At 45.2% G+C, this 25595-nt stretch overlaps 1 protein-coding gene across 1 annotated transcript in view; it reads right to left on the bottom strand.

Moving 5' to 3' along the window:
* Window positions 1-25595, bottom strand: part of usp43a (ubiquitin specific peptidase 43a) — a 456330-nt gene that overhangs the window by 14207 nt on the left and 416528 nt on the right. The window contains exons 10-13 of the mRNA XM_080208928.1: window positions 14637-14714; window positions 12393-12522; window positions 10827-10946; window positions 9186-9414 (exon numbers count right to left, since the gene is read on the bottom strand). Coding sequence (XP_080065054.1) covers window positions 9186-9414; window positions 10827-10946; window positions 12393-12522; window positions 14637-14714 — 557 coding nt within the window. The remainder of the gene's footprint in view (window positions 1-9185; window positions 9415-10826; window positions 10947-12392; window positions 12523-14636; window positions 14715-25595) is intronic.

The following is a 25595-nucleotide window of genomic DNA, read 5'->3' as shown; positions in this document are numbered from 1 at the left end:
GGGATGGGGTCTGGGTGCGATTGTTGTTGGTGCAGGCTCAATGGGCCAAATAGCCTCTTTCTGCACTGTAGGGATTCTGTGATTCTAAAATTTAGCTTAAATATAAATAGCCATTAACATGCATTCCTCAATAGACACAGAGCAGTTTTTGAAACTTCTTTTGAGTATTCTGCAGCTTTGGGATTTTTATTTCAGGATGTATTTGCAGATTTTGTGTTTTTGTAAAGTATCAAATACATATAACAAAATAATATCTTTTTTGGCACAAGGGATCCACTCTTTAGATTGCCCACAACACCCATTTTTCTTGAGAACACGGACAAATGAACTCTACTAATCCAGAGCAAGGCGGCTATGGAGACCAAGTCACTGAATGCACTTAAGGCGGCAATAAATACATTTTTAGACTATAAAGGCATCTAGGGTTTGAGGAGACTGCAGGGTTATGGCATTGACATAGAGGGTCAGCCATGATCATATTGAATGGTGGAGCAGGCTTGAGGGGCTGAATGGCCTGCTCCTATTTCTGATGTTCCACCAACTTCCCCACTCATCTTGTGGGCTCGACTTCCAGCTGGCATCTTTTCTCTCATTCATGTGACCTGGATGTTACTGATCATGCTGAGTGACATCCAGAAGTTGAGTGGTAAGGCTGGTTAGAGGGTTAATCACGGTGTTGTAGGTCGGGAGCCAGGATACGCTCGACTGCAGGAGTTGAGGAGGAAAAGGAGGGAAGGTGTCTGAAGATCACAATCGCAGCTGTTGTGGAACAACTACGAAGACATGGGGCAGTGGGCAGTGGGGGGGGAGATTTTCAGCCTGTGTTCACCATCAGGGAGATCAGCGACACGGGTGGAAAATCCAGAGAGATCGTTTTCCTAATTTTTCATGCCACTTGCCAGTGACATCACAAGATTCACCCCCACAAAGGGCAAGAGCCTAATTTTAATGGATTTTAACAAATTTGAATATAGTTAGCAACACCCCCCCCCCGTCTCACTGAATGTTCAAACCACGCAGACACCACGTCATGCTGGCGAGGTTTACAAAAACATTTTAAAAAATGGGTTCAATCAAGGGGGTCTTCCTGGGGTGGAAGAGGTGTGCATCACCTCTGGGTGGGGGGAGTGGGACATGTCTGGGCGATGCCCTGACAGTCTCCAGCTCCGTCCCTTGACAGAGGTTGGCACTGCCACAGTCCCTCATTGGAGCTCCATTTGGGGCGAGGGGCAATTCCAGTTATGTGTAATGGTGGGGGGAGAAGAATGGGCAAGGACGGGGGAATTTACAGGCATGAAGGGAGCGGGCAGTAAAGGGGAGGGAACGGCAGCAATCCTTCCATGGTGTGTGTGTGTGTGTGTGTGTGTGTGTGTGTGTGTGTGTGTGTGTGTGTGTGTGTGTGTGTGTGTGTGTGTGTGGGGGGGGGTTGTTGGGTTGAGGGTGGGGGAATGCTTATTTCTAATGCTGCTCAAGCCACCATCTGGGAAAAGGGCTATGGCTTTCTTGAGTGTATAAGTTACAAATTCACTCAATGCTGTTTACAATTCCTGGTTGACAAATACTCCCTTTTTTATTATTGCTGAATGCGGTTTTAGAAAAAAAACCTGGTGAACACTGCATGACGTAGATTCAGAAACGAGTTTAAAAGGTGTGGTTTGTTGGGTGTGGATTGAATCGGGCAGCGAGTAAACAGCAGCTTCCTGTACAAGGAATCTGGTACAATCATTTCATCTTCCCATGAGCTCAATATGAATTTGTGAAGTTTTAGTACTTTATGAAACGTTCATGGCACTGTTCAATATTCTGCTCTTGATGTGTTTTAACTTAACAAGATTTCAATCAAGTTGTGATCACTCGTACGCGAAACGTCAATTTAGTTTAAGCAGCAGGCAGCTGGATTTACTGTGGAATTGAGAAATCACTTACCTTTGTTATATTAAAAAGCGACCCAGACATTTTCATAAAAAAATGCCCTCCTTAAGGTCTCCAGGTGCACCTGCCAATCCTCATCCCCGCAGGTACCTGTTGACCCTGGGTTCCTCCATGAGATGGAAGGGCAGCTGGAGTGAGGTCAAGCAGCCCCGCTGTCCCCTGGTGCTGATACTTGTGGATTCCCACCAGTGCCTGACCCAGGGAGCTCATGCCCTCAGCTATGGAGCTCCTGAGTTGAAGCATGGTGTGGCCATCACCTGGCATGTCCCGCACCTAGGTCTCCATTGTGGTCACCACCCTCAGTGTTGGCCTCGTTGTGTCAGAGTGATGGCACCATCTCCTCAGACAGAAGGCAATGGTACTCCTCCAGTCGGCCTTGCAGTTCAGGGAGGGAAGCTGCCATTCCTTCCTGAGATGCACGACCCTGCTTTGCAGGTCCAGCAACTTTGGGATCAGCCATTATCAGCCAAGCACTCTGCAGAGTCCAGGCTCCAGCATTCCTCCTGGATTCCTGGGACATCCCTGTCTGCTCCTGCTGTGGATCTTCAGCTGTGAGGTGCTCACCAGTGAGTGTCCTAGGAGCCTGTCTACTTAGTGAACCCACTGAGGTGTGAGTATCTGTTCTGGTGGAGGGTGTAGGTGGCAGCTGTGACACATCTTCAACGATAGTCCCCAAGATATCTCTCTCAGGGCTTCTGTGGTCTCCACAGGATGGTCTGAACTGTTTGACCTGCAAGGGAAGCGAGATGGCATTGGTGTGGGACAGGGAACACTGAAGAGCATAGAAGGAAGGTCACATGTGAAGCTTGTGCTATGGCTGGATGTGTTGAGGATGCCCGCTCTTCACCGGCCAGCTCAAAGGCTCCCTCCTCAGAGGTTAGGGTCTGCATCTCCGGTGGCTGCACCCACTTGAGTTTATCCTGCGCTGAGACAGTTTTGGAGAGTGTAGGCAGGAGGCAGCATGGTGACACATTGGTTAGCACTGCTGCCTTACAGCACCAGGGACCAAGGTTTGATTCCAGTGTTGGGTCACTGTATGGAGTCTGCATGTTCTCCCCGTGTCTGTGTGGGTTTCCTCCAGGTGCTCTGGTTTCCTCCCACTGTCCAAAGATGTGCGGGTTAGGTTGATTGGCCGTGCTAAATTGCCCCTTAGTGTCAGGGGGATTAGAACATAGAACACTGCACATTACAGCGCAGGACAGGCCCTTCGGCCCACGATGTTGCGCCGACCAGTTAAGAAAAAGCAATGACCCTCTAACCTAAACCAATCCCTTTCCATCCATAAACCTATCCGCGGACCTCTTAAACGCCCCCAAACTAGGCGCATCTACAATTGCAGCAGGCAGGGCATTCCATTCCCCCACCACCCTATTAGCAGGGTAAACATGAGGGGTAAAAACAGGGATAGGCCTTGGGTGGAATTGTTGTCAGTACAGGCTCGATGGGCTGAATGGCCTCATTCTGCACTGTCGGGATTTTAGGTCAGTTGGAAATGAAGTCTGGCATGTGTGGGAGGTGAGTGGAAGTGCGGATGTGAGGGGCAGAGGAGCTACTGGGGGATTATGAGAGGGTGACTGGGATCCCACAAGCTTGGTGGGAGCGAGCTCACCATGGAGGTGTGGTGGGTGTGTTAAGGGATTAAAAGAAGACATGTGGAGGCAGACTTACCCGAGCTGCATGAAGAAAATCACTGATCCTCTTCTGCACAGCAGCTCTGTCTCTTACGGAGTGAGTTGGCACCCTCCATCGTGGCCACAATCTCCCAGATGGGGCTGGTGACTTTGCTTGCAGGATATCTGCCCAGTCATGGGTAGGAGAGTTCACATCTCTGCTCGATCTCAACGAGAAGTCCGCTGAAGGCTCCCTCTTTAAGAAATGGTGCTGTCTTCCCGGCAGACATTCCCCTGACTGGACTTGCAATGAATGTGGGGGAGGCGTTTAAACATAGCACCCCATTGATTGCTGACATGGGGTTGTAGCAGGGCGTGCAAATCAGAGGCAGGCCACCACTGGCGCGGTGTGAAACTTGCAGGGAAAAAAAATTCTTGAAGAGGGTGAAAATACAGCAAATTTTCTCAGTGATGGCGCCGGTGGGATTCTCCATGTTTCTCCCGCTGGAAATGTCCAAAAATTCCACACGAGTTGTTGCTAATTCGTATAGCAGGAAAGGCTTATTTCAAAAACGTTATGATGTAGAGATACCGGTGTTGGACTGGGGTCAGCACAGTGAGTAGTCTCACAACACCAGGTTAAAGTCCAGTAGGTTTATTTGGTAGCACAAACTTTCAGACCATTGACTCAACTGATGAAGGGGCAACGCTCCAAAAGCCCGTACTACCAAATAAACATGTTGGACTTTAACCTGGTGTTGTGAGACTACTTACTGTTCAATAATGTTAGATATATAGCAGGAAAATGACCAGATTAGAACCAGAAATTAATTAAAATTCAACAAATGTACAAACAGAGCAGGAGGGTGGTGAATGTCTGGAACAAGCTGCCAGAGGTAGTAGTAAAGGCAGGTACAATTTCATCTTTTTAAAAATATTTAGATAGTTACATGGGTACAATGGGTATAGAGGGATAGGGGCCAAATATGGGCAATTGTCATTTGCTTAGGGGTTTAAAAAAAGGAGCGCCATAGACAACTTGGATCGAAGGGTCTGTTTCCATGCTGTAAACCTTTATGACTCTGAGTAGGCTATTCTGCCCCTTGAGCTTGATCTGATAGTAAATAATATGTGCGATAGTTTGGATCAACTGAGGAAATTTCAACAGATTGCAATTCTAAATGAACTGAAAATGAAATGCACTTTATTTTATGCTGAGGGTTGCCTCTGTCAAATTGGGTGAAAGAACAAGTTAATGTGCTGATCACACCATTAACAAGAGGGTAGAATTTAACATGAACAGTGGGAAAAACTAATGACAAAATGAAACCTGTAATCGAGGTGGGTAACAAAAACAGAAAAGAAAACTGTCTTTAGTTGAGGTATTGCATCCCTTTTTTGTACCCAAGACACTGTTTTAACTAGATGAATAGGGTGATAAATACACGTAGATTTTATGCCAACAACAGCGATTTCCACTGTTGTAAGCACAAATCTCTTCAATTTAACACAGGAGTCAGCAGATAGCATTAAAACTAATTATATTCAGTCACAAAGGTGGTTTCGTTGAGGTCAGCCCATTGCTGTCAGTGACAACATCAAACTCTCAAAACGTATGCCAGTAATATGTCTTTTTTTAAAACTTAATTGACGGGATGCGGGTGTCGCTGGCTAGCTCAGCACTGATTGCCCATCCCTAATTTCCCTTGTGAAAGTGCTGTGCCTTCTTGAACTGCTGCAGTCCCTGAAGTATAGGATCGCCCATAGTACTGTTTAGGAGGGAGTTCCAGGATTTTGAGCCAGTGAAGGAATGACAATATATTTTTGGATGCCGAATGACTTGGATGGGGACATCCAGGAGGCGGCTTTCCCATGTGTTTGCTGCCCTTGTCCTTCCAGTGGTAGTGGTCGTGGGTTTGAATGTTGCATTTGAAGGAGTCTTGGTGAGTTCCTGCAGTGTTTTGTCCTGGATGATGTTGAGCCTCTTGACTGTTGCAGTTACACTCATCCAGGCAAGTGGAAGGTGATCTATCACACTTCTAGCTTACACTTTGTAGATGGTGGACAAACTTTGGGGGAGTCAGGAGGTGAGTTATTCTCCGCAGGGTTCCTAACCTCTGACCTGCTCTGGTAGCCACAGTATTTATACAGCTGGTCCAGTTCAATTTCTGGGCAATGGCAACCTCTAGGATGTTGATAGTAGGAGATTCAGTGATGATAATGCCATTCAGTGTCAGTTAGAGCCTCTCTTGTTGGAAATGGTAGTTGTCTGGCACTTGTGTGGCGTGAATGTTACTTATATATTTATTTGAACTGTTTTATATAAACAATAGGATGCAAACCAGGTTATAACTCCCTACTCTAGTTACGTTTGAAAAAACAAAGATTATACGTTAGTATTTTACCTTATGTTTCCTTACGGTCAGAATATAAAAGACAAAAGGCCGTGCACGCCCCAAAAATGGAAATTCCCGCCCAAAGTCAACGGAACTTTAAATGGTCCGCCAAATTTTCTGTCCTGCCCACTACAATCCCCGCAGTAGGTGGGACAGGAAAATTCCATCTGTGTTGTGGAAAAGTAATAGAAATAATAAAAAGTATTTTCATACAATATGGAGTAGGTAGCCTGTCCTGTGAGTGGTGCAGTGGTTAGCACTGCTGCCTCACAGCGCCAGGGAAATGAGTTCAATTCCTGTCTTGGGTCACTGTCCGTGTGGAGTCTACATGTTCTCCCCATGTCATGGATTTCCTCCCACAGTCCAAAAGATGTGTTGGTTAGGTGCATCGGATGTCCTAAATTCTCCTTCAATGTACCCAAATAGGCACTGGACTGTGGTGACTAGGGGATTTCACAGTAACTTCATTGCAATGGCTTCCTACAGATTTCTTACAGATGCTCCAGTTTCCTCCCACAGTCCGAAAGACATGCTGGTTAGGTGCATTGGACGTGCTAAATTCTCCTTCAGTGTACCCAAAGAGGCATCGGACTGTGGACACTTGGGGATTTTTCTAGTAACTTCACTGCAGAGTTAATATAAGCCTACTTGTGACACGAATAAATAAACATTTAAAACAATGTAACCATTTTATCGTGAGAATCAAAAAGTAAAAGAAAGTTGCAGATTGAGATCATTGGTATGTTTTGTTTTTTTCTTTGTATTTTTTGCACAATGGTAGACTGGAATAAAATTTAATTGAATAGGGCCAGGTTCACCCTAAAGGCTTGGAAGTTACAGTAGGTGTTTAGGTCTCATTTCCCTGGTTCTCATCTCAGAAGGTTATTTTGTCTCTGCTCTGCCAATAGTTCCAGATCACAGGAAGCAGCTGCAAATCAGATTCTAAAGCTCATCAGTGCTCCTTCCTCAGTGCCAATGGATCACTAGATACCTGCCCCCAAACTCTCTTTCTGCCCTGGATCCTGGAATTCCCCCACAGTGCTTACATCCCTAGTATGCTCCAATCCAAGAATAATGGCACTGTGGTTAGCACTGCTGCCTCACAGCGCCAAGGACCTGGGTTCAATCCCCACCTTGGGTGACTATCTGTGTGGAGTTTGCACGTTCTCCCCACATCGGTGTGGGTTTCCTCTGGGTGCTCCGGTTTCCTCCCACAGTCCAAAGATGTGCAGGTTAGGATGATTGGCCATGCTAAATCACTCCTTGGTACACTGAAGGAGAATTTAGCACGTCCAATGCACCTAACCAGCACGTCTTTCAGACTGTGGGAGGAATGGTAAATACGTGGGGTTACATGAATAGTGCACGGTATTATTATCGGGGCAGCCTCTATGGGCTGAATGGCCTCCTTCTGCACTGTTGATAGTCCGTGCAATTCTCACGATGCTAAGGCCACTCTACCCATTTCCTGCAATCCCACAATCCCTCTTTGGTGGATCCCAAGATCTGTCTCCGGTGCTGTGTGGACACCCTCCTGTAAGGTGCTGTGATTCCATTCCTTTTACAGTGGACCCCTTTCACGGTACTGTCCACTTGGGGAGTGACTTCGAATACAGATTAGTCAGCATTTAGGTTAATCTTACTTAGCGCAATGCCCCAGTTCTAATTACATTTTTGACAAATTGTGAGCAATATCGGGGGAGATTTGTCAGTATTTAATTAATTGTTGACTGTCCAAGAGCCAAAGTCCATGAATTGTAAATGCATTTAATATCACTGAAGCCCAAATTGTGTCTTGAGGCTGTACAACTATTTAATTAATTATTAATTGCTTAATTAGTTCACCGCTGCCAGGCTGTCTAGATAGAATTAGGAAATGGAGTTTTGGGAACAGAGTTTAAGAGCTGCAATAGTTGCTCCAACGCTGGGAACGTTGTAGGCTAATTACAGGTAAATATAATGGTTATTCAATCCATTTAACAGAATGCAACCAGTTACAGCTTTAAATATTACACGTCACAACTGGGATAAAACAATGATAACAAAGAAACCATGAAAGTGTGACACAGAAGTGTACACAACTGTTAGAAGTCTACCCCACGCATGGCGATCTCTTGTGACACTGCTCACTATAAATCTTGAGATTAGGCTCGAGACATGTTCTTTGTTTTATCTAAGTTTAATGAGGACAATTAGAAGGTACAATTGTTCTAACTGATGTAAATAAGATATATTTTCTTTGTGCATTGCAAATATTCAATTTTCCTGTTGTTTTTGAAAAGAATATTACAAATGAAGTGCAGCATGGAATAAAGTTACCTAGAAAGTGTGGTCCGTACAGTTGCTGACAATAAGTTACATGACTTTCCACTTTAGAATTGCTACATATCAGAAGTCTCATCCAGTCTACACTGGCTCTCCAACAGAGCATCTTATCCAGGCCTTATCCTCGTGACCCCATGTATTTACCCTGCTAGTACCCCTAACCTGCATATCTTGGGACATGACGGGGCAATTTAATATGACCAATCCACCTAACCTACATCTCTTTGGACTGTGGGAGCAAACTGAAGCACCTGGAGGAAATCCACGCAGACACAGGGAGAATGTGCAAACTACACAGTCACCCAAGGCTGAGATTGAGCCCAGGTCCCAGACACTGTGAGGCAGCAGTGCTAACCACTGCAGGGACAGAATGTAATGAAGTAAGCCTAGTCTGTTTAAGGCACAAAATGTTACTATTGATAAACACAGGATGAGGCAATTTAGGATTGCCCAATCTGGAAGATGGAAAGTTTAAATTTACTTGCATGTTTTATTCAACAGCCAAATTATCAAAGATTTTCTGAGTGTTCAGTGTGACACTCAGAACAACGGTTAGCACTGATGCCTCACAGCGCCAGGGACTCCGGCTTGATTCCTGGCTTGGGTTACTCTCTGTGCGGACTTTGTATGTTCTCCTCATGTCTGTGTGGGTTTCCTCTGGCTTCCTCCCAAAGTCTAAAAGATGTGTTGGTTAGGCACATTGGCTGTGCTAAATTCTCCTTCAGTGTGCCCGAACAGGTGCCAGGGCGTGGCAACTAGAGGATTTTCAGGGTAACTTCATTGCAGTGTTAATGTAAGCTGCTTATAACACTAATAAATAAACTTTAAACATATATCAATTGATGTGTAGACAACCAGTGAGTTTACTTGGATGATGGATGAACAAAATGCAATGATAAAGTAAAGGGAGACTCTGACTTACCTGTATAGTGACCTCCTTGCATGCTCCCGTGGTGGTTGCACACAGCATACAAGTCATACGTGTAGTTTTCATGATTACTCCCAGAAGGAGTACGTGGTCGCCGCCACGGTGACCAGTGAGATAAAAAGTTCTTAGCGCTCTGAGTTCTTTTTGCTACATGAGGTGTCATATCGAGGCCAAGCAGAGGAAATTTTACCAAAGTAGAAAGTTTTGTTCTTCTCTCTCCCATCTGAAAAATTGAAATGTTGTACAACATTAACTTCCGACGCTTTATTTAACATGGTGCTAAAATCCCTGAAAATGAATAGAAGTATTATCAGCGTAATTTCATTCACGGCTTATTGAGTCTCATTCTTGTTTTAATGCTCATAATTCACGGGGAGGAATAAAAATAGTCTCCACTCGTCCCTTTGTTCATGTGAAATCCACAAATTAAAATGTTCTCCTCCTGTCAGCGTGGGTTTCCTCTGGTTGCTCCAGTTTCCCCTCAAACTTCAAAGAATGATTGGCCATGATAAATTGCCCCTTAGTGTCAGGAGGACAGGAGGGTAAATAAGTGGGGTTATGTGGATAGGACCTGAGCGGGATTGTTGTCAGCACAGGCTTGATGGGCCTCCTTCTGCACTGTAGGGATTCTAAGTAAAAACACAATAGGATCACAAGTGTTGGCAACTTCGCAAACAATACTGACTCCACACCCTGTGAAATTCAGCAGAGTGCATGTAATTAATTATGCTTCCTTTATGGGTGTGAAACGTTTACACACTTGTCGGGAAAATTTATTTGACATATCCCTAACAACAAGAACTTTAGTGACGGCAAAACTACATTAACTACAAGCTCAGAAACAAGGATTATAGAAAATAAACATTTAACACACATTCCTCGATCAAAGGCAGTTACTAACCAGGGCCAATCATCGTTTGCTGCTTGCACAGTTTGCAGATAAGAAACCACTAAACTACATTAGCTAACTCCACTAAATTCTCAATCAAACCATAAACATTGCGGTGCATGGGCAATTCTGAAGGAACCATTGAGACGTTCATGTAAGAAGTGTGGACACCCAAGAATATAACATCTGGCTTTGGCCTGGTAGTTGACTATGACAGGTGAGTTCTAGACTAATGACATGAGATGCTTAAAGATTCAACAGACAGATAATAAGAGATCATCAGATTGACTCCAGGACGGATCTAATCATGCTTTTTATTTAATCAACGTCCTCGCTGTTAAGTAATGATAATTTCTGTGAGAGTGTATCTAATAAGGCAGAAAATCCCTCCCAGGTGCTAAACCAGCTTATATTCGCTAAAATAATGATATAAAACACTCTGTCACCATCACATGGTACAATTTTACCTGAAGAGAGGGTAGTGTAATGTTTATTCAGTACAGGGGCTGTGGTATTCGCTGAGTTAAGGTGAATCATCCACAACGCTGTACTGGAAATGCAGCAAAACAAGCTCACATTCTGATTATATCAGGCACTGCTCACCCTTATCAAAATAAAAACTACTCAAGGTAGCGCAAATATAACACACTTTTATGCAGTAGCTAAAGACAGTTCATTTATACCAAAGGCATTGCAAAAGAGAAAATGTTTGAATAAGTCACAGCCCCATTTTAACAAAGAAATACCTGTCGGAACCGTTTCAGGTGAATTATCAGAATGTCGGGCAAAGTCCACAGATTAAGCTTGACCATCCCCTGCTGCAGATTTTTACAATGTGGGCATCGCCAGGCATCATCTGGTGCCAACTGCGGAGAAACGATTGAATCACATCAACGCTCTGAATATTTGCCAACACTGAACATACAAACTTGCAATAGAAAATACAATTTTGTGTTTGTTGTGTTCCCCCTTTGTACTGTAATAAATTATAGCGAGTGCAGCGGTAGCACTGCTGCCTCACAGCGCCAGGGACCCGGGTTCAATTCCTGGCTTGGGTCACTGTCTGTGTGGAGTCTGCGTGGGTTTCCTCCGGGTGTTCCGGTTTCCTCCCACAGTCCGAAGATGTGTGGATTAGCCATGCTAAAATTGCCCCTTAGTGCTAGGGGGACTAACAGGGTAAATGCATGAGGTTATGGGGATAGGGCAAAGGTGGGATTGTGGTCGGTGCAGACTCGATGGGCCAAATGGCCTCCTACTGTACTGTAGGGATTCTATGATTTTCACTGATTTAACTTTGTAACACACCGCAGATTTATAATCAACTGTTCAAGGCCAGCAACTTACCATCTGGTAAAATGCTGAATTTATTTGGACTGTTGGAAAGTGGCTATCGAGAGGATGAAATATAAATGAGAAATCCCACACATCAGTCGAAAGGCAAATTGCTTTTGTGCCCAACTCCATTCCTGACTAAGCTCACCTGTGCCTTTGTCACCCCTAGACTTAAGTGACTGTCACTCGTTCCTGACTGGCTTCTCACTTTCTATTCTCCAGAAAATTGAGGCCATTCAGGGCTCTGCTGCCTGTGTCTGAGCTTGCACCAAGTCCTGTTCCCCAATACCCCTTGTGCTCACTAACCTACACTGGCTCCAGATTCAGTCGTGCCTCAATTTTTTAAAGACTCACCCTTGTTTGCAAATCCCTCCGAGGCCTCACCCCTCTGTAATTTGTTCGAGCTCTACAATTGTCCGTGATATCTCCAATTCCGACCTCCCGAGCAATCCCACCTCCCACTGGAGGCGGACGACCTTGCCTTCAGTTGCCAAGGTCCCCAGCCTCGGGAGCTCCATCCCTCCACCTCCCCATTGTCCCAATGCTGATATCTCCTTATGTGTCTCACCACCGAATGTTATTTGATGACCTTCCTTGCAAAGTGTCTTGGGGACATTTTGCTACGTTGAACACATTACATAACTGCAAGTTGTTGTTGTATCACCTGGGGCCCGGTTGCAATGTGCTTTGTGGTCTGTGCCAAATGCAAGTCCTTTCCCTTAGGAATGGCTGTCGATATGATAAGGAATTGGAAAATATGGGGAGGAATAAGTTAAATAAACATGGACTTGTATTTGCCAGTTCAATTATGTTAGTCACATCTTTCGGAAACAACCATCAACACCAGCGTCTGAGTTTTTTTTTACACCGTTGAAAGATTAGCTGCTATTACATTTTTGAAGAGGCAACTGAACTCTACCTCTCTTTTATAATGGGTGCAATGTCCCATATGTGATAGTGAATCCAACCAGCCTCCTTACCTGTTCCTCCTTTGTATACAGTTCAAAGCATTCGGCTAACGTACAGCTGTGTGCCTGCTGGTGTGCCTGCTGCTGGGTCCGAACACTCTCTCCGTCCTGGACAACCTCCTCCTGAATGCTTCCAAACAGGCTGAGGAACAATGACATGTTTCACCGTGGTTATGCACTTTACTGAAACTTAAATGTCTTTACAAACAGGACCACAGGTGCACTGGAATACTGTGTTTGGGAAAACCATTACAATCAACTGGCCTGTCCAAAATTTAGAATACTGCCGCTACTAAATTCTTATCACTCACATCTCAAGTTGTTTATTTTGCAAAAATATATCTTAATCTTCAAGTTGCTGGGTGGCACAGTGGTTAGCACTGCTGCCTCACTGTGCCAGGAAGCTGAGTTCAATTTTGGTCACTGTCTGTGTGGAGTGTGCACTTTCTCCCCGTGTCTGCGTAGGTTTCTTATGGGTGCTCCAATTTCCTTCCACAATCCAAACAGATGCGGATTAGGTTGATGGGCCATGCTAAATTGACATGTGTCAGGGGATTAGCTAGGGTAAATGTGTGGGGTTACGGGACTAGGGCCTGGGTGGGATTGTGGTTGGTGTGGACTCAATGGGCTGAATGGCCTCCTTCTGCACTGTAGGGATTCTATGATAATCCCCCTGGTCAATCTGTATCCTAACAACCTCTCCGTGAAATACTTACATAAGTCCGGTTACCGTCCATCTGCTGAGTTTGAATTTACAGTTTGAGTTTGTGGTTATGTCATGCAATTTAGACCCCTGTAATTTCATGAAACTCAACATGAGCTCGCGTGTGAATATTTGAGGCCAAAACTTGTCTGATTTCAAGAAAAGGATAGATAGATATAGTCTTAGGGGCTAAAGAGCTCAAGGGATACAGGGGAGACAGGGAAATCATGATACTGAATTCGATGATCAGTCATGATCAAAATGAATGGTGGAGCAGGCTCGAAGGGCAGAATGGTCTACTCCTGCTTCCACTTCCTACGTTGCTATGTAATATTCCCAGCTCGGTATGACTTGCATCAGGTGCCCAGTCCCTTTGTGTATGTATATGCTTTTTGTATTTTTGTACTGGTGGACGAATAGAAATTAGTCTGATTTTACCAAGCCTTTCTCATCTTCTTCACTGGCTCCTTATGTTGTTGCCTGCTGTGGGATAAAGCAGCTAATGTATAGTCAATGTATAGCTAATGTGCAGTTTTGGTCGCCGCACCTGCACTAGGATATTTTGGCCTTGGAGGGAGTGCAGAGGAGGTTCACTAGGCTGATACCGGAGATGAGGGGGTTGAACAATGAAGAGAGGCTGAATAGACTGGGTCTGTACTCGTTGGAGTTTAGAAGGATCAGGGGGGATCTTATTGAGATGTATAAGATGATGAAGGGGATGGATAGGGTAGAGGTTGAGAGGTTCTTCCCGCTCAGAAAGGACAACAGGACTAGAGGGCACAGCCTCAAGATAAGGGGGGGCAGGGGGGGCGCAGTTTAGAATGGAGTTGAGGAGGAACTTCTTCACTCAAAGGGTGGTGAATCTCTGGAATTCTCTGCCCGTTGAAGTGGTGGAGGCTACCTCGCTAAATATATTTAAGACGCGGGTAGATAGGCTTTTGGTAAGCGAGGGGATTAAGGGTTATGGGGAGAAAGTGGGAAAGTGGAACTGAGCCACTTCAGATCAGCCATGATCTTATTGAATGGCGGGGCAGGCTCGAGGGGCCAGATGGCCTACTCCTGCTCCTATTTCTTATGTTCTTAATGAAGCAGACCCAATGTCACCTCGCCCAGTGTTAACCTGGTCCACCTTCAAAATAATTACATGTGCATGGGAGAGAGAAATCTAGTCCAGAATTTATGAGAGTTTCATTTTATGTTCCTGAGTCTTGGGCCAGTGCGTTCAGGACGGTGGGAAGCCAAGCTGTTTACGGTATTTGAACTGAAATGGATATCTGCTTGAATTTCTAACACACAGTTAGATCAAGCGGCTCTACGCTCTGGAATTCTGCATTTTAATTACCTACTAGGGACTTTATCATCACTTTGATCACCATCAAACAATGACAAAGCACCAGATTTCTCAATCCCTCATATTCATAACCCATCAGAATGCTCACTTTTAATATACTGATATTACATTTTACACGTTTGAGTATAGTTTAGTCACGGATGTTCTGACAGGTGAAAGAGAAGCAATAATCCAGCTCAAGTGTCCACATTTGCACACTCACCTATCTTTTGTCCTTTGATCCCATTCCAAGACAAGCTTGATATGTGGGGGCCCTCCCGGGCCACAGGAACGCAATGCCCTGAAAGTAACAACTGCATGTTAGAATTACTCGAGAAAACTTTTGTACATGGCCTTTACATTGAACGCAACATCAGATGCGTGCCCTCCACAGCAGATTAGTACAAGTTTAGGATGGAGCAACAGATGCATCTGCTCCTATTGCCTCTGACAACGTGTTTGGAGGGCCTCTTGCATCCCTTACAATACAGGGTATTCTTCACTTGTTCTGTTCGAGGCCTCTAGCGCAAAGCCTCCTCCCTCTCAGCCAAACACATTGTCAGAAGGCAATAGGAGCAGATGACTGTGGAGGTCAATGACAGCAATCAGGCTCTGAGGATCTGGGTGTATTATTGTAAAAATTTCCATGACTTTAGATGATTGTTCTAATTCAGTGAATGCATCTTAAAACCATAGAATCGCTAGAATTCCTGCACAGACTAAGTTCCCCCGCATTGTGGGTTGGATACTGGAGCTTTTCCAACGTATCATTCAAAGAACAAAGAACAAAGAACAAAGAACAACCCAGCACGGGAAGCAGGCCCTTCGGCCCAACAAGCCCGCACCGCCGCATCACCCTACACCTATTCTACCCTGCGTATCTACAAATAGAACCCCTGACTTAGCCAGATTCAGGGGAAAATAGTGTCAATTTGGTAAAACCAATCAACCTAAGAGCACATCTTTGGGGTGTGGGAGGAAATCGGAGCGCCCGGAGGAAACCCACGCATCCACAGGGAGAATGCACAAACTCCCACAGACACAGGCCCAAATCCATGTATCTGCACAGCTAGCAGTGCTAGTCACTGAGCTGTTGCGGCGCCCGTCTACCGGTCCAGGATCAAGCACACACACCGACACGAAGTACTAGGCCACTCCCGGAACCTCCAAGAGCAGCCCACGCACGACCCACCGTGTGCATGCCCCTCGTTGGACAACGAGGTGGACCTCCACCTGCGGAATAAAAAGACAAAAACGTTAATCACAAGCCTGCCTTTCCGGTGTCTCCCGAGGTTCTAACCCTTATTTAATAACCCCTACCATAACCCTCCATCCTCGTTTCACTCATGTGCCTATCTAATTGAACCTTAAACGAGTCCAACGTTCCCGCCTCCACCACCCTACTCGGTAGCGCGTTCCATACCCCCACAACTCTCTGCGTAAAGAACCTTCCTCTCATATCCAAATTATACCTCTCCCCCCTCACCCTTAAATCATGTCCTCTTGTATTTGTAACCAATCTAGGGAGCAGTCTCTCACTATTGACTCTGTCTATTCCCTTCAGTATGTTATATACCTCTATCATGTCCCCCCTCAATCTCCGTCTTTCCAAGGAGAACAGTCCCAGTTTCTCCAACCTTTCCTCGTAACCCAGCCCCTCCATGCCAGGCAACATCCTGGTAAACCTCCTCTGCACCCTTTCCAGAGACTCCACGTCCTTCCGGTAGTAAGGTGACCAGAACTGGACGCAGTACTCCAAATGCGGTCTAACCAACGTTCTATACAACTGAAGCATTAGACGGCAGCTTTTAAACTCTATACCCCTTCCTATAAAGGCTAGCATTCCATAAGCCTTCCTGACAACATTCTCCACCTGTGTCGCAACCTTCATGGATTTGTGAACCTGCACTCCCAGGTCCCTCTGTGTTTCTATACTCCTAATTTGTCTACCTTTAATCACATAGCTCCTCTCTACATTATTCCTTCCAAAATGCATCACCTCGCATTTGTCAGGATTAAATTCCATCTGCCACCTATCTGCCCAATGCACCAACCTATCTATATCCTGTTGTATCACCTCACAATCCACTTCGGTACCCGCCAACCCTGCCATCTTGGTGTCATCAGCAAACTTGCTGATCACACCACCTATGCTCTCTTCCAAGTCATTTATGTAGACTACAAAGAGGAGAGGTCCCAGTAATGAGCTCTGCGGCACACCACTGGTCACTGGCCTCCAGCCGGACAAAGTCCCCTCCACAACTACCCTCTGTCTCCTATTACCCAGCCAGTTCTCAATCCACCTAGCTACCTGACTTCGTATCCCATGCGCCTTAACCTTTTCTACCAGCCTACCATGAGGGACTTTGTCAAACGCCTTACTGAAATCCATATAGATGACATCAACGGCTCTCCCATCGTCAACCGTTTTTGTCACCTCCTCAAAGAATTCCACCAGATTCGTAAGGCAAGACCTCCCTCTAACAAAGCCATGTTGCGAATCCCCAATCAGACCGCAACGCTCCAAATGCTCATACATCCTACCCCTAAGTACTTTTTCCATTAATTCCCCTACCACCGATGTCAAACTCACCGGCCTATAATTTCCAGGGTTATCCCTACTACCTTTTTTGAACAGCGGTACCACATTTGCTACCCTTCAGTCTTCTGGGACCTCACCTGTGTCCAAAGAAGAGACAAAGATTTGCGCCAGAGGCCCAGCAATTTCATCTTTCACCTCCCTAAGCAGCCTGGGATAAATACCATCAGGCCCCGGAGCTTTATCCGTCCTTACGCTACCTAAAAGCCCTAGCACTTCCTCCCTCGTAATAGATATTTCCTGCAGCTGATCCTCAGCTCCCTCTAACAGACCGCACGATTCCGAACCCCTCTCCTTCGTGAATACCGACGCAAAGTATTCATTCAGGAGCTCCCCCATTCCCTCCAACTCAATACATATCTCCCCACTTTTGTCCCTAAGAGGACCAATTTTCCCTCTAACTACTCTCTTGCTCCTAATATAGGAATAAAATGCCTTCGGATTTTCCTTAATCCTACCAGCCAAAGCCATTTCATGCCCTCTCTTCGCCCTTCTAATTCCCCTTTTTAGCTCCCTCCTACTCTCTCTATATTCCTCCAGCGCACTCTCCGTACCCAGTCGTTTTGACCTAACATACGCCTCCCTCTTCTTCCTGACCAAGTCTTCAATACCCCCTGTAATCCACGGCTCTCTAATCCTACCTTTCCCATCCTTCCACTTAACCGGAACATACCTCCCCTGCAACCATTTCATTTTGCCCTTAAAAGCCTCCCACTTGCCAACTGTGGACTTGCCAGCTAACAGTCCCTCCCAATCAGTGTCCTGCAGCTCCTTCCTAATCCTGCCATAGCTCGCCTTTCCCCAAGTTCAGCACACTCCCGTCCGGCCGGCACTCGTCCCTTTCCATTTTTATCCTAAAGTAGACGGACTTGTGGTCACTGTTAGCCACATGTTCGCCTACCTCTACCTCACCCACCTGCCCCGGCTCGTTTCCCAACACTAAATCCAGTATAGCCCCTCCCCTAGTCGGACTAGTTACATACTGCTCTAGAGACCCTTCCAAAACACATTTCACAAACTCCTCTCCCTCCGTACCCCCAGCTCTAGGCCCCCTCCAATTCACTCCAGGAAGATTAAAGTCTCCCACTACAACCACCCTATTCTTCCTGCACCTATCCAAAATGCCCCTGCAAATGCCTTCCTCCACTGACCTCGGGCTGTTGGGTGGCCTATAATACACCCCTAGCAACGTAATCTCTCCCTTTTTATTCCTCAACTCCACCCACAGTGACTCAATCCCTATCTCTTCTATATTGTCCTCCCTCTGCACTACTGTGATGTTTTCCTTGACTAACAGTGCCACCCCTCCACCTCTCTTCAACCCTCCTCTGTCACACCTAAAACACTTGTACCCAGGAACATTCAGCTGCCAGTCCTGCCCTTCTCTTAACCATGTCTCTGTTACAGCCACCACATCTAACTGCCTCACACACATCAAGGCCCTAAGCTCATCCGTTTTCCCTGCCACACTCCTAGCATTGAAACAGACACAGTTCAACCCACAAGTGTCCCTCGGAACCTCCTTCTCCCTGATACTTTTCCTTTCACCCGACTCTCTCCCAGCCACCTCCCCACCCCCCCTCCATATTAGTTTAAATCCTTCATAAACACCCCAGCTAACCTCCCCGCTAAGACATTAGTTCCCCTCCCGTTCAAATTCTCCCCACCCCTCCTACACAATTGCCCTTCTCTCCTAAACACCTCCCAGTGATCCACAAAAGTAAAGAGCATTCCTTGCTCTTTCCCAGGACGGATTCACCTCTCGCATGATTCCCAGCGTCTAACCTAACCACGATGCACCTCCCCTTTAAATTCACACACCTTTAATTCACCTAGGCTAGTTTTAAGTGGTGTTTGGAAATTATGATTTTGGATCCTCTGCCAATCAACAGCACTGGTTGTACATAGAAACCTTTCGAATGAGAAGGTCACATCAAGTTAGCACGCTGCCTGGGTTTCAGCCAATGGGCATGGGATCACATCTTTCCATCCCAGTGTCGGCTTTTGAGGACTGTCCGATTTATTCTCCCCTCGCGTTTTATTTCCTGTCCATTTCTAAGAATTCTCCAGTCTCATTTCCAAGTGGCAAAGACTTGAGAAATCAATGTGGGAGCAGACCAAAGATCACAACCATTGGAAAAGATAGCTGTGTACGAGCTGAAAACTCACCAAATGAACTTCACAGTCACTTTAACAGACTGGGGTAGTGCAGTAGATTAGTCAGCTATCCCTGCCTTGCTCTTACATTGCTGACCTTACACTGCTGACTGGACACAGCCACTCTGATTATTTCATTACGATCGACCTCACTGCTGCAAGAAGCCATTTAAACTCCAAGCTGTCTCGTAACAATCTAATTTAACGTAAACATAAACGTAACGTAGTTGTCCGGAATCAATCAGGCTAAGCAAAATTCAACAAGGCCATTTAGATCTCCTCATTATCCTGTTCCCCACCACCCCCCCCCCGCTTTTTCCCTTCTAACCCTGTAAGAATCAACAGTTCAATCTTTTTATTGTGCGTTTGAGACACGTTTACTTTGTGTCATGTCTTATTTTTGCAGATACAACCTCAGCTCAGCTTTGAAGCTCCACTTTATGGTGTATCCTTCATCAAAATACGCTACTTGTTTATGATGTGATCAATTTTGGCCATTGATGTTTATCAGCCTTTTATCTACTGAGAGTCGTCCAGAAATCATTATTATTTTGAGCATGCAAAATTCAAGGATTCCCACCTATTGCTTGAGATGTTATAAACAGCTTGGAGGGAGTGTGTAGTGAAATTAAACTCAGTTTAATTTTATCCAAAGCTGGGCAACAGTTGTTTTGTGGGTTTTGATTTTTATTTTTTTTAAGCAAGCCTCGAGCAGCCTGCTTTCCACCACTTCCTGCACAATCACAGCTGTAAGCTGACCTGAATAGTTGTTGTTCTGCTTTAAACTCATCAAGCAGCATCTGCAAAAGGATGATGGGCACAGGATAACAATCTATTTCAGATGGGGTGTCTTCACAACCATGCACCCTTGGTGATGGCTGAGGAAGCTAATCCTTCAGAGGCAGGTTCTGCCACAAGTGGCACATATGAGGCTGTTGAGTGTCCTCGTGCATTGTTGTATTCAGCATCTGTTACCAAGACGCTTTCGCCACTTATCATCATGTTGGTGCACGCTAGCTGACAGGGGGTGCTGCCATTTTTCTCTGACACCAGCAAGCGACCCACAGATGTGATATTCGATGTTTGTGACCTTCATGTCACGCTTGCAAGCATCCTTGAAGTGGAGCTTTGAATGTTCCTCCAATTTCACTTCCCCCACCCAAAGTCTCTAACTATCCTTCTGTCTCTCCTTGACTAACCTAAACCTCTGTCCCCCTGCCCGACTACTCTCTCAGTACCCCTACTCCATCTCACCCCCCCACCTTGCAACCAACACTTACCACCCACCCCCGACAATGCATCAACAATAACCTTCTCTCTGTAACTTGCTAAAGTGCCCTTTAATTCTAGAGACATTTACATTGGCCAGAACATGCCAGTTGGTCATATAAAAATGTGGGGGGACATGGCTTTGTTTCCCCCCAATGCTCCTTCATTTTCCTTCAAGAAAAAGGATACAAAAATCTGAGGTCACGTACAAACCGACTCAATAACAGCTTCTTCCCTGCTGCTGTCAGACTTTTGAATGGACTTACCTTGCATCAAGTTGATCTTTCTCTACTCCCTAGCTATGACTGTAACACTACATTTTGCATTCTCTCGTTTCCTTCTCTATGTTTAGTCTGTATAGTGTGCAAGAAACAATACTTCCCATTGTATGTGACAATAGTAAATTAAATTAAAATCAAATCGAAAACGTGGTTGAGCCGCTAGATTGGAGTTCAGTAAAGGAGATAGGAGTTTTATTTCTTCATAAACAAACTTTATTCCTTTTATCCAACTCCATGTACAATTCTCCCCAATCCTCAGGGCCACCTTTATACATCAGTGACTTCTATTGACTAATTGACATCAAATTAGGACTTAATTGGAAGGTCTATTAACCTATTTCTAACACCCCATTCCAAGGTAAGGATGCAGGAGAAGGTCAGAGAAATGGGAACAGTGAGAAGATAGGAACCGAGTGGCAATCTCTTAGTGATTACTCATCCTTGGAGGATTCATTGTGTCAGTGCTATATGAAACCAGTTCACACTAACACTGCACCAAAGTAGCAGCACTATCAGCTGAATGCAGTTTAAATCAGCCTCCGTTGCTCTTGGAGAGTGTAATTTTACCAAGACCAGTACTGAGTTGTTCTGCAAGGTTCCAAAGCAAGCTGGTATCTGAACAGTGTCAACTGAATTGCCCAAACTTTTCCTTGCAGGGAAATAGACCTGGGCATTCTCAGTCAGGATTAATAGTAAGAACCCACTGCCACTCCACACATTAAACAAACATTACTGTCTCAACACTGATGGCTCAGATCTTCCTGTCTCTGGATGGTCCGCATGTACCCCACAAGATTTGCTTCAGGACCCTGCCTGAACATACTGATGCCATGGAAATTGCCCGGGAAGTTAGAATGTTCAATGGACAACTTCCCCTGCTACCTCAGACAGTCTCCAACTCAATCTTTCTGATGAAGAGTGGCTTAAGTTCTTTATTGTCTACATGAGAGGTTTACACTCCTCTTTGCCACATACACCCAGAGGGATGTGAAAGATCAAGTGTGGAACTTTCCGGGCGCGTTCGCCCCAGGACCAGAAAATCTCATGAGGTCAACGGACCTTTGCACAGTCCTGTCCTGCCCGCTACGATTCCCGTGGCAGGCAGGACGTAAAAATTCTGCTCCGTGTGTTATAGAGTGTCACCTTGAGTACAGAGTGTTCTTATATGCCTTTTCTCCAATGTGATTGTTTTCTTGGCATTTGTTGAAAGTTCTGAGCATGTGGGAGTTTGGAAGGACTTCTCAGTCTGTAAGAGAGTGTTCTGTAGGCAAGACCTGTTTTATTAGTGCTCCTGTTCTCATATTTATCACTGTTTACTGTTCGACTGAGTTACTGCTTTTGTTGAACTTTATTATATAAACAAGATCCTTCTTTCAAACAAGACATTTGACTACTTCTATTGTAGTCTCAAACTATCACGTCATGCAATTCTGCGTGAAAAATCCTTTGAGTTATTGTTGAAATGTTTTGGAAATAATGTTTACAGAACTGGCCTTCCACCCATAGATGGTGCTGATGTAATTTGTAAAGAACCTCTGTGGCACAAACCTCCATCCCGTACGTTATCCACAACTCACTGTCTAAACATCGATCGCCACTACTAAATATCAGCCATTAATTGAGGTTCAACCCACCGTTAGCCATCTCAAAGTCTAAACTCATTCAAGTAAATCAACTTTAAATCACTTCCAATGTTGCAGAAATAGGAGAATGATCTCTGATCTATCATGATTCATAAGGCCTACTTTGATCCCATGTGCCCTTCGTTCCAGCACACCTTCTCAAAGAACAAAGCTAAGCATCAAATAACATTGTAAATATAAAGCTTATTTAATTAGTATGACAAAAATCTGCAATACTAAAAGTGCTGCCGCCTGAAAGAAACTTGCATTCATGTAGGGCCTTTCAAAAACTCAAAGCATCGTGCAGTCATTTTAGCACTGTACTGATGAAGTGAAGTCACTGTTTAAACGTAAGAAACATAGCATGTAATTTGAATCAACTTTAGGAAGCAGAGAGGAGGGCATGCCTCTACATCAAAGACGATAAAGTGGAAATGGTCGAGAGCTTCAAGTTTTTAGGTGTCCAGATCACCAATCTGTTCTAGTCCCTCTATACTGATACTATAATTAAGAAAGCCCACCAATGCCTCTACTTCTTCAGAAGGCCAAGGAAATTTGGTACGTCTACTTCGACGCTCACCAATTTTTACAGATGCACCATAGAAAGCATCCTTTCCGGATGCATCACAGTTTGGCTCGACTTCTGCTCTGACCAAGACCACAAGAAGCTGCAAAGCCCAGTCCATCACACAAACCAGCCTCCCATCCATTGACTCTGTCTATCCTTCTTGCTGCCTCTGGAAAGCAGCCAGCATAATCAAGGGCCCCACACACCCTGGACATTCTCTCTTCCACCTTCTTCTTCAGGAAGAAGATACAAAAGTCTGAAAACACGTACCAGCTGACTCAAGAACAGCTTCTTCCCTACTGTCATCTGACTATTAAATGGTCCTATCATATATTTAATTGATCTTTCTCAGCACCCTATCTGTAACTGCAACACTATATTCTGCACCCTCTCCTTTCCTTCTCTCCTATGTACTCTATGGATGGTGTATTTTGTCTTTATAGCTCACAAGATGCAATACTCTTCACTGTACCTCAATACATATGACAATAATAAATCAATTCATTCAATTGAATGCAGCACAGCCCCACTAACAGTGCTGTAATAATGATGAGGTAATTCAAACTGGTGATGTTGGATCAATATTGGCCAGGACACTGGAAAGAATTCTCCTGAACTTCAGTGCCAGGAATAATGTATGTCCATCTGAGAAAGCAGTAGGAGCCATGGTCTAATAACTCATCTGAAACTCAGTCTGAGGTGCCATGCTTAACTGAAATCTCATTATGAATACGCTACCTATTATTCCTGCAAACTGCCCTATGACAAGTATTTTTAAAATTAAAGGTCTCACTTTGTGATCCATGTTAGCTGTTACCCTATGGTTAAAAGTATATTTCCAAAGCAGGCTTAGCCCTCAGACATGTGGTAAACAGACCCAGCGGTATTGTTTAAATCCTGGTGCACCCAGCTACAGTCCCACTACCTTGTTGGTAACTCTGGAGAGGAGAGGACTAAGGGAATGAACCATGACAGAAAATCCACAGAGAAGTCCCGGAGGCAGAAACCTGTCATCTATCAGGCAGATTTCCGGCAACTTTTTAATTCTTTCAGAGGATGTGGATGCCGCAGGCTATCTAGCATTTACTGCCCATCCTTAATTGCCTTTGCAAAAGGTGCTGGTGAGCTGCCTCCTTAAACCACTGCAGTCCATGTGGTGTACATGGTACAGCTGGTGTAGTCCACCAACATTGCTGTCAGGAGGGGAGTTCCAAAGTTTTGCCGCAGCAACAATGAACATGTATTTCCAAGTCAGGATGGTGCGTGGCTTGGAGGGGAGATTGCAAATAATGGCATTCCCTTCCCTCTGTTGCCCTCATTCTTCTAGCTGGTAGAGGTTTGCAAGTTTGAAAGGTGCTGTCGAAGGAGTCTTGGTGAGTTGCTGCAGTGCATTTGTAGATATTACCTATTGCTGCCAGTGTGCACCAGTGGCGAATTGAATGAATGTTTAAGGTGGTGGACAGGGTGCCAATCAAATGGGCTGCTTTGTCTTGGATGGAGTCAAGCTTCTTGAGTGTTGTTGGGAGCTGCACTCATTGAGGCGAGTGGTTGTGTGCCAGCACTCTTGATTTGTGCCATCTAGATGGTGGACAGGCTTTGGGCAATCAGGTGGTGAGTAGGTACCCACAGAATTTCCAACCTTTAACCTGCACTTGTAGCTACAGTATTTATATAGCTACTCAGTTCATTTTCTGGTCAATGGCAACCCCAGGATGTTGAAAGAGGGGGTTCTGTGATGGTAATATCATTGAATGTTATGGGACGATGGTTAGACTTTCCCTTATTGGAGATGGTCAGTGCTTGGCATTTTTGTGGCACACATGTTACTTGCCATTGATCATTCTTGCTCAACAGATGGGTGCAGAGGTGGGAATCCCTATGCCCATGGTCCAGGAGATGGCCATCCAGCAGGGTGACCACCCCTGTCTGGGATGCAGTTGGTGAGTACGAGCGTACTGCAGAAGGGGACAGGGTAATGGCCTTGTGGTAGCAGTGTCGGAAGAACACGACCGATTTTCTTCACTCAGCCAGGGTAAGTGAACCACCCCGTCTCCCACGGGACCTGCCTCACACATCCCATGCATCCCCAACCTGGTGAAGCACATTGTTGGCTTTGTGGCCGCAATCCCCCTGCAGTCATTATGAAACAAATGCTGGGGAGTTATTTTTATGGAGCTCCCCAGTGCTTGCAGCAGTTAGGTTGTTACACAGTGGGTGAAACAGAGGGAAGGCACCACTCGAATGGCGTGAAACTTGAGAGAATAGAAATTAATACTAATCAGCTGTAAGATTCTGCCTGAAAACAGGCCAGCCTTTATTGCAAGAAGGCTTGAGTATGTCTAGCTACAATTGTATAGTTTTGGTAAAACCACACCTGGAATAATGTGTACGGATTTGCTCTCCTTACCTCAAGGTATAAAGGGAATCTAACAAAAGTTCATCAGACTGATTCCTGGGCTTGTGGGACTGTCCAATGAGCAAAGATGAAATAGGCTGAGCATCTCTTCTCTAGAGTTTAGAATAACGAGAGGTGATCATATTCAAATATAGAACTTTCTGACAGGGTTCGACAGGTTAAATGCAGGAAGGATGTTGCCCCTAGCTGGGTCATGGGGGCTCCAGCACCAGGGGGCCCAGTCTCAGAATAAATCGTGGGTTGTTTGGGACTGAGATCAGGTTGAATGTC

This window comes from Carcharhinus amblyrhynchos, chromosome 21, assembly GCF_965287045.1.
Source record: "Carcharhinus amblyrhynchos chromosome 21, sCarAmb.v2.hapA, whole genome shotgun sequence".
Lineage (NCBI taxonomy): Eukaryota > Metazoa > Chordata > Chondrichthyes > Carcharhiniformes > Carcharhinidae > Carcharhinus > Carcharhinus amblyrhynchos.
Note: the sequence above shows the minus strand (reverse complement) of the source record. Positions and strands in the feature narration are given on the sequence as shown.